We start from the raw sequence: 13,788 nt of genomic DNA on the forward strand, positions 1-13,788 counted from the left end.
CCATCTGCAAGGTAGGTGCTGCCACAAGTGGAAAGTTTGTCTTTAAGAATATGTGCCGCGACTGGGCATGGTGGCTCACATCTGTAATCCCAACACTTGTGGGAGGCCCAGGCAGGCAGATTGCTTGAGTTTGGGAGTTTGGGACCAGCCTGGCCAACATAGTGAACCACCGTCTCTACTAAAAACACAAAAAATAGCCGGGCATGGTGCCACACATCTGTAATCTCAGCCACTCAGGAGGCTGAGCAGGAAAATCACTTGAACCTGGGAGGCAAAGTTTGCAGTGAGCTGAGATCGTGCCACTGCACTCCAGCCTGGGCAACTGTTAGAAATGCTTGTTCCCCAGCACCACAAAATAGCACTCAAACATAAATTTAATTATCTCAGCAAGGCCATTTTCACTTCCTGCAGAAAGGGTGCCTCTCACAGATGGAACAACGGCAAGACCACACTTGAACAAAGGAAAAGCAGAGGGTTTACACATTTGGGTCCTCCTTACTGCTGTGTCCTGCATCCATTGGCTGGTGCTGGACCTCAGTCTTAAATACCCGATTTGCTAACAACCTGAAACTTTCCTAAATAGTTAAGTGCAAGGGAGGATAAAGGAGATGAAGTTGCTTATGAAAGGTTTAAGGAAGCAATAACATTTCCAAATAAGGAAGGGGCATAAAATATGAGCTGAGACTTGCTTGGGCCTGTCCAGACATGCCTGAATAAGCCAAAGCAACTAACTGGGCTAAATCATAAGAACTAACAGTTGATAGCAGGCTTTGGAGTAAGATGTGATTATTCCTGGTGTCTATTTTTAAACCAAGACAAGCTTTGAAGAGCTTTTCTACTTTCTACAACAGCAAAACTCCACCTCAAAAAAAAAAAAAAAAAAAAAAAAACACTACAAAGGCCAGCACAGCAGCTCATGCCTCTAATCCCAGCACTTTGGGAGGCTGAGGTGGGCGGATGAGATCAAGAGTTTAAGACCAGCTGGGCCAACATGGTGAAACCCCATTGTTTCCAGACTTTGTGGGTTCGTCTTGCTGACTTCAAGAATAAAGCCACAGACCCTCATGGTTGAATGTTACAACTGTTAAAGATGGTGGGTCCAGAGTTTGTTTCTTCTGGCATTCAGACATTATCTAGTTTCTTCCTACTGGTGGGTTCATGGTCTCACTGATTTCAGGAATGAAGCTGCAGGCCTTTGTGGTGAGTGTTGTGGTGAGTGTTACACCTCTTAGAGGTGGCACATCTGCAGTTGCTCATTCTTTCTGGTGGGTTCGTGCTCTCTGCTAACCTCAGGAATAAAACCACCAACCTCTGCAGTCAGTGTTACAGTTCATAAAGGTGGTGCATCCAGAGTTACTCATTCCTCCCTGGGTGTTTATGGTCTCACTAGCATCAGAAGCAAAACTGTAGTCCTTAACAGTGAGTGTTAAAACTAATAAATAATAGCACAGACCTAAAAAACTATCAGCACCAACATTTATTGCAAAGAGCAAAAGAACAAAGCACCCTCAGCACAAAAAAACCACCCTCAGCACAAAAAAGCACCCAAGCACGTTTCCCCTACTGGCTGCCTGTGGCCAGCTTTTATTCCCTTATCTGGTCCCACCCACAACGAGCTCATTGGTCCATTTTACAGAGTGCTGATTGGGGCATTTACAAACCTTTAGCTAGACACAGAGTGCTGATTGGTGCATTTACAATCCTTTAGCTAGATACAAAAGTTCTCCAAGTCCCGACCAAATTAGCTAGTTTAGACACAGAGCGCTGATTGGTGCCTTTACAAACTTTTAGCTAAACAAGAGTGCTGACTCGTGCATTTACAATCCTTTAGCTAGACACAAAAGTTTTCCAAGTCCCCACCCGTCCCAGAAGCCGAGCGGGCTTCACCTCTCTCTGGAAGTTGCGTGGGACTTTTTGGTAACTAGCCTGGGCACTCCGCGAGCTCATCCCACACAACCAAGAGGAAAACAGGGAAAGAGAGACAGAGACCCGCCATCGTGGCCAACAACCCCGCCAAGAGGGAACGGCGGTCCACGTACTGGACTTAGCCTCTGATCAAGCCCAGCAGGGGCCGGCAGGTCGCGCCAAGTGCGGGGCCCGCCGAGCCTGCGCCCACCCGGAACCCGCGGCAGCGCAGCCCTGGTCCCCGCCTGCGCCTCTCCCTCCACGCCTCCCCACGAGCAAAGGGAGCCGGCTCCGGTCTCGGCCAGCCCCAGGAAGGGGCCCCCACAGCGCAGCGGCGGGCTGAAGGGCTCCTCGAGCCTGGCTAAGGCCAAGGAGGCACCGAGAGCAAGCGAGGGCTGCTAGTGAGAGGTGACAGCGTGCTGGCAGTCCTCAGAGCCCTTGCTATGGGCGCCTCCTCTTCCTGGACTCCCACTTTGGAGGCACTTGACCTCTTCAGCCCACTGCTGCACTGTGGGAGCCCCTTTCTGGGCTGGCCAAGGCCAGAGCAGGCTCCCTCAGCTTGTAAGGAGGTGTGGAGGGAGAGGCGCGAGCGGGAACTAGGGCTGCGCGCGGCGCTTCCGGGCCAGCTGGAGTTCCGGGTGGGCGTGGGCTTGGCGGGCCCCGCACTCGGAGCAGCGGGTCGGCCCTGCCGGCTCTGGGCAATGAGGGGCTTAGCACCCAGACCAGCGGCTGCAGAGGGTGTACTGGGTCCCCTAGCAGTGCGAGCCCACCGGCGCTGCTTTGGATTTCTCGCGGGGCCTTAGCTGCCTTCCTAAGGGGTAGGGCTCAGGACCTGCAGCCCACCATGCCTGAGCCTCCCACCTTCTCTGTGGGCTTCTGTGCGGCCCAAACCTCCCAGATGAGCGCCGCCGTCTGCTCCAGGGCGCCTAAGTCCCATCGACCACCCAAGGGCTGAGAAGTGCGGGCGCAGGGCGCGGGACTAGCAGACAGCTCCACCTGCAGCCCCAGTGTGGGATCCACCGGGTGAAGCCAGCTGGGCTGAGTCTGGTGGCGATGTGGAGAACCTTTATGTCTAGCTCAGGGATTGTAAATGCACCAATTGGCACTCTATATCTAGCTCAAGGTTTGTAAACACACCAATCAGCACTGTGTCTAGCTCAGGGGTTGTGAATGCACCAATCAATACTGTATATAGCTACTCTGGTGAGGACGTGGAGAACCTTTATGTCTAGCTCGAGGATTGTAAATACACCAATCGGCACTCTGTATCTAGCTCAAGGTTTGTAAACACACCAATGAGCACCCTGTGTCTAGCTCAGGGTTTGTGAATGCACCAATGGACACTCTGTATCTAGCTACTCTGGCGGGGCCTTCGAAAACCTTTGTGTGGACACTCTGTAGCTAATCTGGTGGAGATGTGGAGAATCTTTGTGTCTAGCTCAGGGATTGTAAATGCACCAATTGGCACTCTATATCTAGCTCAAGGTTTGTAAACACACCAATCAGCACTGTGTCTAGCTCAGGGGTTGTGAATGCACCAATCAATACTGTATATAGCTACTCTGGTGAGGACGTGGAGAACCTTTATGTCTAGCTCGAGGATTGTAAATACACCAATCGGCACTCTGTATCTAGCTCAAGGTTTGTAAACACACCAATGAGCACCCTGTGTCTAGCTCAGGGTTTGTGAATGCACCAATGGACACTCTGTATCTAGCTACTCTGGCGGGGCCTTCAAAAACCTTTGTGTGGACACTCTGTAGCTAATCTGGTGGAGACGTGGAGAACCTTTGTGTCTAGCTCAGGGATTGTAAACGCACCAATCAGCGCCCTGTCAAAACAGACCACTGGGCTCTACCAATCAGCAGGATGTGGGTGGGGCCAGATAAGAGAATAAAAGCAGGCTGCCGCAGGCAGCAGTGCTAACACACTCGGGTCCCCTTCATTTGTGTAGGAAGCTTTGTGTGTTTTTTTGGTTTTTTTGGCTTTTTGTGATAAATCTTGTTGCTGCTCAGTCCTTGGGTCCACTATCATCTTTGAGTTCTAACAGTCACTGTGAAGGTTTGCAGCTTCGTTCTTGAAGCCAGAGAGACCACAAACCCACTGGGAGGAACGAACAACTCCTAGATGCACCACCTTGAGAGTTTTAACACTCGCCACAGAGGTCTGCAGCTTCACTCCTGAGTCAGTGAGACCACAAACCCACCAGAAAGAAGAAACTCCCTGAACACTTAGGAACATTGGAAGAAACAAACTCCAGACACACTGCTTTTAAGAACTGTAACACCCAACGTGAGGGTCCATGGTTTCATTCTTGAAGTCAGTGAGACCAAGAACCCATCAATTCCGGACACACTAGCATGTTCTGATCTCTCACCGTCTCTCCTAAAAATACAAAAATTAGCCAGGCAGCCAGGTGTGGTGCAGGCCTATAATCCCAGCTACTCAGGCAGCTGAGGCAGGAGAATCAGTTGAACACGGGAGTCAGAGGTTGTGGTGAGGTGAGATCACACACTGCACTCCAGCCTGGGCAATAGAGTGAGACTCCATGTGAAAAAAAACTGCGCTGGAATTTGCTTTATTCAGTGACAATTATATTGGTCAGATTTTTGTATGTTGATAACTTGTAGGGGATGGAGAGAGAGAAGTCAAGGATGACAGCAAATTTTTGTGTAGAGCAACAGAGAGAATGGTGGTTCAGGAAACGGGAAAAAGGAGTGACTCCGAGTGGGAATGGAGATAACATGTTGTGGATATTTGGGGTCCACACAGCTGGGTAAAAATCAGGTTTCACTTAACTCCCCATCCCCCTTTAAGATGCTTCTCAAGCAGCCTCACTCCCTAAAACAAACGGATATTTGGCATTGAGCCACATTATTCTGCAGCCGCCGTATTTTCTTCCAGGCAGGCCCTTCCTGGTGTAGACAAACAAGATCGGGCTTGAGTGACACTCCTCCCTGATGGCCTGCATCTGGTTTATACCCTGTAACTTGTTCCTCTATTAATGGGGTCCTTCAAAATCCAGCCTCAGATGCCCTGGTCCCGCAGCGGTGGCCTCACCTCTGGCCTGGCCGAGCTCACGTGGTCCGGCTTGTGCAAGTCCCAGGTCCAACTCCGGGTTTCCTGCTTTTGGCCACTCCAGGATTGGAACTGGGACTGATACTGGTCGGCCCTGCAGGCGCTGCGGACAGATTCCCCGCCCCGTTCCTTGGACTCGGGCGCTCGCCGCGATGCCCCGCCCCACTCCCCACCCACTGAATGCAGGGCGCGTGCTGCTACTCGGCGGCTCAAACCCCGCCCGCACCGTCCCCATTCTCTGCCCGCCCCTCTCGCGGGACACTGCGCAGGCACCACAGAACCGCGCCCCTCTCCCCGCCCCGCCACCGGCACGGAGAGCGCCCGCCGCCGCATTTCCGGCGACACCTCGCTGTCATTCCTGCGGCTTGCGCGCCCTTGTAGACGGCCGGGGCCTTCGTGAGACCGGTGCGAGTATTTGGAGATTATTCTTATTATTTTCTGCCGCTTTTAACTTTTAGGGATTAGTTAGGAGTTTCACGGCCGTCTGCTTTCCGTCCCCCCGATTCAGCGGGCCTTCAGGCCGTGTGGTCGGTGCTTTTCTCGTTGGGTATTTTCTGCTTTTCTTAAAAGAAGTTGTGGATGCGCGGAGCCCCTGAGCTCCTGAGGCAAAGGCTTACCCTTGTAGGATAGTGTTGCCTCCTTTCTTGGTGATTTTCTTGCTCCATCTCTTTAAAAGCCTCCCTTACTCAGTGCCGCCTCGAGTTAAGAACTGTGGGCAAGATCCCAAGCCCGCTGCCCATCCCTGTTTTATGGAAACTTAATTTTTTTTTCTTTTTTTTTTTTTTTTTGTCCTTGAGGGAGGGTCTCGCTCTGTCGCCCATGCTTGAGTGCAGTAGCCTGAATATGTCTCATTGCAGCCTCTGCCTCCTGGGCTCAAGCCATCCTCCCACCTCAGCCTCCCAAGTAGCTGGGATTTACAGGCGCATATCACCATGCGCGATTAATTTTTTTAATATTTTTTAGTAGACAATGGGTTTCACTATGTTGGCCAGGCTGGTCTTGAACTCCTAACCCCAGGTGATCTGCCTGCGTCGGCCTCCCAAAGTACTGGGATTACAGGTGTGAGCCACTGCGCCTGGCCTAATTCTTGAAACAAAATAAACGGGGTATGCATTGCTTTCATCTTGTTAGGCTCACTGGATACAGGATACTTTCTGTAAGAAAATAGAAGCTGTTTTTCCAGGGGTGCAGTGTCACGTGTGAATATGACTAGTGTTTCCGTATATTTTATCCTCCCCTTCTGCCATCCCAACAAGAACTGTGAGTTGGCGCAGAAGTTTCTAAAAAAGTTGAGTATTGAAATTGGCTGTTGCAGCAGGAATGAAAAGCAACACCCCACCTCCCGTCAAAAGAGACATTAAAGTAGTTGGATTAAGGGCACAGGAGTATTTGCTTTTGAATTTAGTGATAACATGGGTAGCTGATGAAATGACTAACACATTCCTTGATTTTAGAGCTGGTCAGTGGATCTTGCTGAGTTTCCGGTGGGCCTATGTGATTAGAACTGAGGTTTTTATGACAATGGTCGGCATTTGTTGAGGGTTTACTAGGTGCTAAGCACCTTTACATGTGACATCCATTGAACACTCACAATAGCCCCCAGGAAATTGGTACCAGTGTTATCCTCATGGTACAGTGAAGGATACTGAGACTTAGGTTGCGTAGCTTGCAGGTTGGACACAGTTCTTTCTGACTGCTGGAGAGCTGTGCTTTTAACCACCTCTGATCCAGCTTGTTTTCTGCAGGTGCAGGCCTGGGGTAGTCTCCTGTCTGGACAGAGAAGAGAAAAATGCAGGACACTGGCTCAGTGTGAGTGCAGTAAATGGGTATGGAGTAGCCAGAAGCTTCTGGAAACCAGAGTTCCTTTCCTCAGCTGAAAAGAACCCTAAGAGTAGACTGCCTGGGATGGCGTGGGGGATGGGAGGATCACTGGACCTGTGGGCCAGAAACTTGGGTTTGAGTCCCAGCTCCAGCTTTGCTGAGTTGTGTGACTCTCAGAAAGTCATCCAACCTCTGTGGGCCTTATTTTCGGTGATAGGACCTGTGGGGAGTGATTACCTTTTAGTCCCATCCTATGACAGTATGGTTTGTTTTCAAAGCCAAGTTAGCACTGACTTCTCACTCTTGTGTTTTCAGAGTGCCTTTGCATTGGTTTGGCTTTGGCTACGCAGCACTGGTTGCTTCTGGTGGAATCATTGGCTATGCAAAAGCAGGTATGGTTTTGTTGTTACTCAGCCTCTTAACATCTTCACGTTGTTCCAGTGAAATATGAGTGCCCATGTCCCTGAGAAGCAATCTTGTTTGAGTCAGGTTTGCTGTGGGTCCCCAAGCTGGAGTGCAGGCTTCCTTGTCTGTCTTGCAGCTCCTGCACTTGCCTTTTGGTTATCTGGTGAAGCTGAGCCAGGCCTCTTTTGGAATTACTTGTTTTTGCCTCTTTATCTACAGATAGGCAGGGGCGGTTGTAGTTTGTTATTATCGTTGACTGCCATTCATCAGCCACGACCCCCAAGTGCCATCTCTGGGCTCAAGTAGGAGGCAACCTCTGGCCTACACAGACTGGTATTTTGAACTCTCCTCATTAGGCCAGGCAGGGGTGTGTCAGTAGCTGTGCTTGTTTTTGCCCCCTAGTACTTGCCTGCATTCCCACCCCAACCCCTGCATCAGAATTCTTCTTCTCTAGGTCTTTGTATTTTTTTAATTGACTGGCCTTATCTCCCTCTCCTTTTGTGATTTGCTGGAGGTCCTGCCTGTACACAATTCCAGTCCTTCATGGTTGATCAGGCCTGATTAGAAAGAAGGTCTAGCCATAGTTCTGTCTAAGGAGGGAAGATGGCCCTCTTTCCTTTTCTTAGATGGAAGTGCCCTGCCTATTAGAGGAGAGAAAAATGGGGTGAGAAGACCCTGACTTCTCTGAGAAGATAGCACACTCTCCGTAACGTCTTCCTGCTTGAGTCCACCTTGGCTCTGAGCTGTGTTGAGAGTTCTCTGTGCTGTCCTCCTTTGTAGGGCAGGGGGTCTCGTGGATTCCGTTAGTGAAATAAGTGCCTGACATTACAATGCAAGCTGTGTTTGCTTCCCTCTAGGCAGCGTGCCGTCCCTGGCTGCAGGGCTGCTCTTCGGCAGTCTAGCCAGCCTGGGTGCTTACCAGCTGTCTCAGGATCCAAGGAATGTTTGGGTTTTCCTAGGTATGTCTGCTTTGGTGTCTCCTTAGGGCAGCTGTGTATCCAGAATACTCTTTTCCAAAAGACCCTGGTTTGGTGGGATGGGGTGAGTTCTTCACACTTCACTTATGACAGTTTCACTGCTTCTACTAAGTCCTCAGAAAGTTTTAAAATGAGGGTGCAGAGGCGGGAATTGTGCTGGTTTCTGTTTATCTTTTATGTACAGAACATGGAAGGGTTTTCATAGCTCGTGACTGTATTTACCCAGTAGCATTAAAATTCTATTAGGCAAATGTGTCAATCGTTGAGGTTGCCCACTGAAGACCTTTGGCTTTAGCATCACTAAAATATCACACATCTGGGTTAGGTTTGCATCCAAATTGCGATTTCCCCATTTGAAAATCACCTCTTTAGCAGTCAGCTAAATGTGACTGCGGTGGCCCACACCTGTAATCCCAGCACTTTGGGAGGCCGAGGCAAGCGGATTACAAGGTGAGGAGTTCGAGACCAGCCTGACCAACATGGTGAAACCCTGTCTCGACTGAAAATACAAAAATTAGCTGGGGTGGGTGGCGGGCGCCTGTAGTCCCAGCTACTTGGGAGGCTGAGGCAGGAGAATCACTTGAACCTGGGAGGCAGAGATTGCAGTTGAGCTGAGATCACACCACTGCACTCCAGCCTGGGCGACAGAGCAAGACTCCATGTCAAAAAACAAAAAACATGGGCATAGAAGCAGGACTGGAAAGGTACCCTGTGAGCAGCACGGACAGTGAGTGGTGTGGGGGACATAAGAGTCCTCCTTATCAGAGTGGCTTTCAGTACATTTCTGTGGGGCTCCACCCATGTGTCAGACACTGCTAAGAGTGTGGGTTCCTTGCGGTCTCTACAAACCCCATGTGAGAATGAGTGCCACGTGGGAGGGAGAAGCTGTGTGATCTGTACACATCAGCTGGGGTTGGGAAGGGAGGTCCGTGATGGCTAATGGGGTGTGCGGGGGAAGGAGACACGTCCAGGTTCCCAGCTCTGCCTAACAGCTCCCTCCCTCATGCTCCAGAATGACTTGAGCCTGCATTTCCCCTTTCTCTGATCCTACTCCACTCAGCAAATGACCTCACGCCTATTGTAGAGAAAAAACAGCAGCCATCATGTGGGGACTCCTGGAGCCTTTAATCTCCAAGCCTCCCCTCGTCCTGTTTCCCTCCTCTCCAACACCAGTGTCTTCCTTTGGGCTTTGGGTGTCTTCTCCCTGACTGTCTCCAGACCTTTACACTGGCAAGGATCCTGTCTTGTATTTGTATTGCTCCTTTTAGGTGAATCCACCCATTGATATTCAGATATGCTTGTCTCCTTCCCCTTCATAAACTTCCCTTTTTTTGAGACGGAGTCTCACGTATTGCCCAGGCCAGAGTGTAGTGGCACAACCTTGGCTCACTGCAACCTCCATCTCCCAGATTCAAGCAGTTCTCCTGTCTCAGCCTTCCAGGTAGCTGGGATTCAGGCGTCCGCCAACATGCCTGTCTAATTTTTCTATTTTCAGTAGAGACAGGAGTTTCGCCATGTTGTCCAGGCTGGTCTGTAACTCCTGACCTCAGGTTTGGGAGGCCAAGGAGGGTGGATTGCCTGAGCTCAGGAGTTCAAGACCACCATGGGCAACGTGGTGAAACCCGGTCTCTAATTAAAAAAAAAACAAAATTAGCCAGGTGTGGTGGAGGGCGCCTGTAGTCCGAGCTACTCAGGAGGCTGAGACTTGAGAATTGCTTGATCCCAGGGGGTGGAGGTTGCAGTGAGCCAAGATCACGCCACTGCACTCTAGCCTGGGCAACAGATCAAGACTCTGTCTCAAAATTAAAAAAAAAATGCGACTCTGTTCATGTGTCCTTCTGCTTAGTATCCTTTAATAGCTTCTCATTGCTTTTAGGATGAAAACCCAAACCCCAGTATGGCCTTCAAGGCTCCATGTGGTCTGGCCCCTCTTACTCACAAACTGCATCTTCTGTGCCATGCTGCCCTTTTAGGGTGAATGTGCCATGCTCCCTGTCACCACAGGGCCTCTGCATATACTGTCCCCTCTGCCTGGAATGGGCCTTCCCATTCTTCAGCTCATTAATTCCTGCTGTAATTTCAGATCTCAGCCAATCTTCACTTTTTTGTCTAAGCCTTTTTATTTGTGTGAGTCTTTAAAGTTTGTCCTATCAGACCTGAAGCATTGTAAAAGGGCAAAGACAGTTATGATTACCTTTGTATTCTCCAGCTCCTAGCACAGCGCTTGACATGTAGTAGGTGCTTTGACAGATACCCAGTGGGAACTGCGTGCAGGGTGGAGGACATAGTGTCTGCAGGGCGTGAGAAACAACAGCATTTTGGAGAAAACTAACACATTGATGGCTAAAGTATGGGTTTTGCAGAAGACAAGTGGTAAGAGATGAGGCCGGAAGGGCAGGCAGGGCCCAGGCTGTGAAGGGCCCTATTTCGTCAATATTGGTACTTGGACCCACAGGATGTGGGCAGCCAGTCATCTCCCCCACTCGGGGAAAGAGGAATAAGCATAGGATGAGGCGTGAGCCTTGAGAGATGGGTGGGGCTTGGCTCACTTCTGATTCCCCTGCGTAGAAGATGTAATGAGTTTTAACACTTCTTTGTATCTTTTTCATCAGCTACATCTGGTACCTTGACTGGCATTATGGGAATGAGATTCTACCACTCTGGAAAATTCATGCCTGCAGGTTTAATTGCAGGTGCCAGGTACTTTCATTATGTTACTCTTCTTTACCATGTAGAGTTCAGTTTATTCCCCAGGATACTTTATGCATTCAAAACCTTACTTGTTTCAGGATATCTGATGCTATGCATCAACTGACGTTTGATATATACACTAATAGGAAATGTTTCAAAAACAATAGCTGGTTTAATGTCAAAATGGCATGAGTATATCCATTCACTGTGGAGATGGGTTTGTTCTCCTATTTGCTTTCCAGTCCATGCAAGCTCCTCCCTATATGGTGGCAGAAGTTTTAGTGCGAAGCCATGACCGCAGCCTTTTGTGTGACTTGCATGGAAGATGTGGGGGTCCCATATTTCTTAGATGTGTAGGTGTCTTTTACAGAAAATTTGCTAAAAGGGAATTTTGATTGAATCCTGTTTTCTAATTTTTTGTTGTTGTTGTTGAGACGGAGTATCACTCTGTCACCCAGGATGGAGTGCAATGGCGTGATCTCTGCTCACTGCAATCACCATCCGCCTCCCGGGTTCAAGCAATTCTCATACCTCAGCCGCTGGAGTAGCTGGGATTACAGGCGTGTGCCACCACCCCCGGCTATTTTTGTTGTTTTGGTAGAGACGGTGTTTCACCACATTGGCCAGGCTGGTCTCCAACTCCTGATCTTGTGATCCGCCCACCTCGGCCTCCCAAAGTGCTGGGATTACAGGCGTGACCCTCTGCGGCTGGCCCTGTTTTCTAATTTTGATTATAAAACCTAAACCAAATTGTGGTTTTTAAAAAATTTAGTTGTGGCTGGGCACGGTGGTTCACACCTGTAATCCCAGCACTTTGGGAGGCAGAGGCAGGTGGATCACCTGAAGTCAGGGGTTCAAGACCATCCTGGCCAACATGGCGAAACCCCGTCTCTATGAAAAATACAAAAATTAGCTGGGTGTGGTAATGGGCACTTGTAATCCCAGCTACTCAGAAGGCTGAGGCAGGGAGAATTGCTTCAACCTGGGAAGCGGAGATTACAGTGAGCTGAGATCATGCCACCGCACTCCAGCCTGGGGGACAGAGCAAGACTCCATCTCAAAAAACAAACAAACAAACAAAAAAAAACTTTAGTTGTAGGCCAGGTGTGGTGGCTCATGCCTATAATCCCAGCACTTTGGGAGGCCAGAGCGGGCAGATCAGTTAAGGTCAGGAGTTCAAGACCAGTCTGCCCAACATGGTGAAACCCCATCTCTATGAAAAATACAAAAATTAGCCGGGCATGGTGGTGCACACCTGTAATCCCAGCTACTTGGGACACTGAGTCAGGAAAATCTCTTGAACCTGGGAGGCGGAGGTTGCAGTGAGCCAAAATTGTGCTGCTGAACTCCAGCCTGGGCAACAGAGGTGAGTGAGACTCCATCTCAAAAAAATAAAATAAAATAAATAACCTTCTCAAAAACAAAAAATTTAGTTGTTAAGTATCATAAAAACACCCTGAAGGTAGGGGAATTTTTAAAAATCTGTTTTGGAGAAAGATTACATACTCTGATCATAGTTGTGATGCTACCAGTATAATGTTTTATACCTGAAGCAACAAAGTCAGTGTGGAGCAGGGTCTAGAGCAGTAAACTGAGAGGCCAGAGATTCTGCCATTAATCAGATCTGTGATGGTGGGGAGGCCTTGTTCTCTATTGCCTCCATTTCTTCATCTCTTCAAATTATTGGCAGCTGGGTTAGGATCCAGCGCATGTGTGCTATTTTAAGACTGTTCCTTGGCTTGCTTTTTCTCTGGTTCCTCCAGGGATGGAAATTTTACCTCTGACCACTCTTGCCTTAGTACCTCCTCCCCCACGCAGTTATGAGGAACCAGCAGAGTTTAGTTCCTTAAAAACATAGTTGCCTGTTCTGTCCTTTACCTGACATTTTCTATCTTGTTTCTTTTAAACAGTTTGCTGATGGTCGCCAAAGTTGGAGTTAGTATGTTCAACAGACCCCATTAGCAGAAGTCATCTTCCAGCTTGGACTGATGAAGAATTAAAAATCTGCATCTTCCACTATTTTCAATGTATTAAGAGAAATAAGTGCAGCATTTTTGCATCTGACATTTTACCTAAAAAAAAAAGACACCAAACTTGGCAGAGAGGTGGAAAATCAGTCATGATTACAGCCCTACAGAGGTGGCGAGTGTGTAACACAAGAGCTTAATAAGACCCTCATAGAGATCGATTCTTGTATATTGATGTTATCTTTTCTTTATGTATCTGTAGGTAAATCTCAAGGGTAAAATGTTAGGTGTCAACTTTCAGGGCTCTGAAACCCCATTCCCTGCTCTGAGGAACAGTGTGAAAAAAATCTCTTATGAGATTTAGAATATCTGTTCTTTTGCTCATCTTAGACCACAGACTGACTTTGAAATTATGTTAAGTGAAATATCAATGAAAATAAAGTTTACTATAAATAATATTTCCTATGGGGTCTTCATTGCCAGAGCTGTCTAGTTCATAGAATGAGATGTTGCTAGCAGCAAGATATAGAAACATGAAAGTATTTTGTTAATATTTAGAAATTACCTATTTTGAATAACTTAGGGACCAAGGAAAGTTATTTGATTGTACATTGCATTGAAGGTTGTTTCAAAAATGACCTCTGAGGATTTTTTTTGTTTTTCAATAGACAAGGTCTTTCTCTGTTGCCTAGGCTGGAGAGCAGTGGTGCAATCTTATGTCACTAGCCTCAAACTCTTGGGTTCAGTCATCCCACCTCAGCCTCCTGAATAGCTGGTACTACTGGTGCATACCACCACACCCAGCTAATGTACTTTTTTTTTTGGAGATGCGGTCTTGCTCTGTTGCCCAGGCTGGTCTCAAATTCCTGGTCTCAAGTGATCCTCTCGCCTTGGACTCCCAAAATGTACTGGAGTAATAAGCATGACCTACTGTACCTGGCCAC

General features: G+C 48.6%; 1 protein-coding gene across 2 annotated transcripts; it reads left to right on the plus strand.

Moving 5' to 3' along the window:
- Positions 1-5,158: 5,158 nt before the first annotated feature.
- TMEM14C (transmembrane protein 14C) lies at positions 5,159-13,302 on the plus strand. 2 transcript variants are annotated; one of them, XM_054490081.2, is made up of 6 exons: positions 5,159-5,388; positions 6,729-6,792; positions 7,120-7,196; positions 8,067-8,168; positions 10,799-10,886; positions 12,788-13,302. In XM_054490081.2, exons 2-6 carry the CDS (start codon positions 6,773-6,775, stop codon positions 12,837-12,839), a joined length of 339 nt encoding a protein of 112 aa, XP_054346056.2. In that variant the 5' UTR covers positions 5,159-5,388; positions 6,729-6,772; the 3' UTR covers positions 12,840-13,302. The 2 variants fall into 2 exon arrangements, with proteins under 2 accessions (XP_054346056.2, XP_063521867.1); XM_063665797.1 differs by having other exon boundaries at positions 5,243-5,510.
- The last annotated feature ends 486 nt before the right edge of the window (positions 13,303-13,788 follow it).

Source organism: Pongo pygmaeus, chromosome 5 (assembly GCF_028885625.2).
Source record: "Pongo pygmaeus isolate AG05252 chromosome 5, NHGRI_mPonPyg2-v2.0_pri, whole genome shotgun sequence".
Lineage (NCBI taxonomy): Eukaryota > Metazoa > Chordata > Mammalia > Primates > Hominidae > Pongo > Pongo pygmaeus.

Excerpts from the sequence above, each read along its gene's own strand:
- TMEM14C (XM_054490081.2), top strand. The coding sequence starts at position 6,773 with ATGCAGGACACTGGCTCAGT. Across the intron at positions 6,793-7,119 it reads ATGCAGGACACTGGCTCAGT|AGTGCCTTTGCATTGGTTTG; the intron begins GTGAGTGCAGTA and ends TTGTGTTTTCAG. Across the intron at positions 8,169-10,798 it reads GAATGTTTGGGTTTTCCTAG|CTACATCTGGTACCTTGACT; the intron begins GTATGTCTGCTT and ends CTTTTTCATCAG.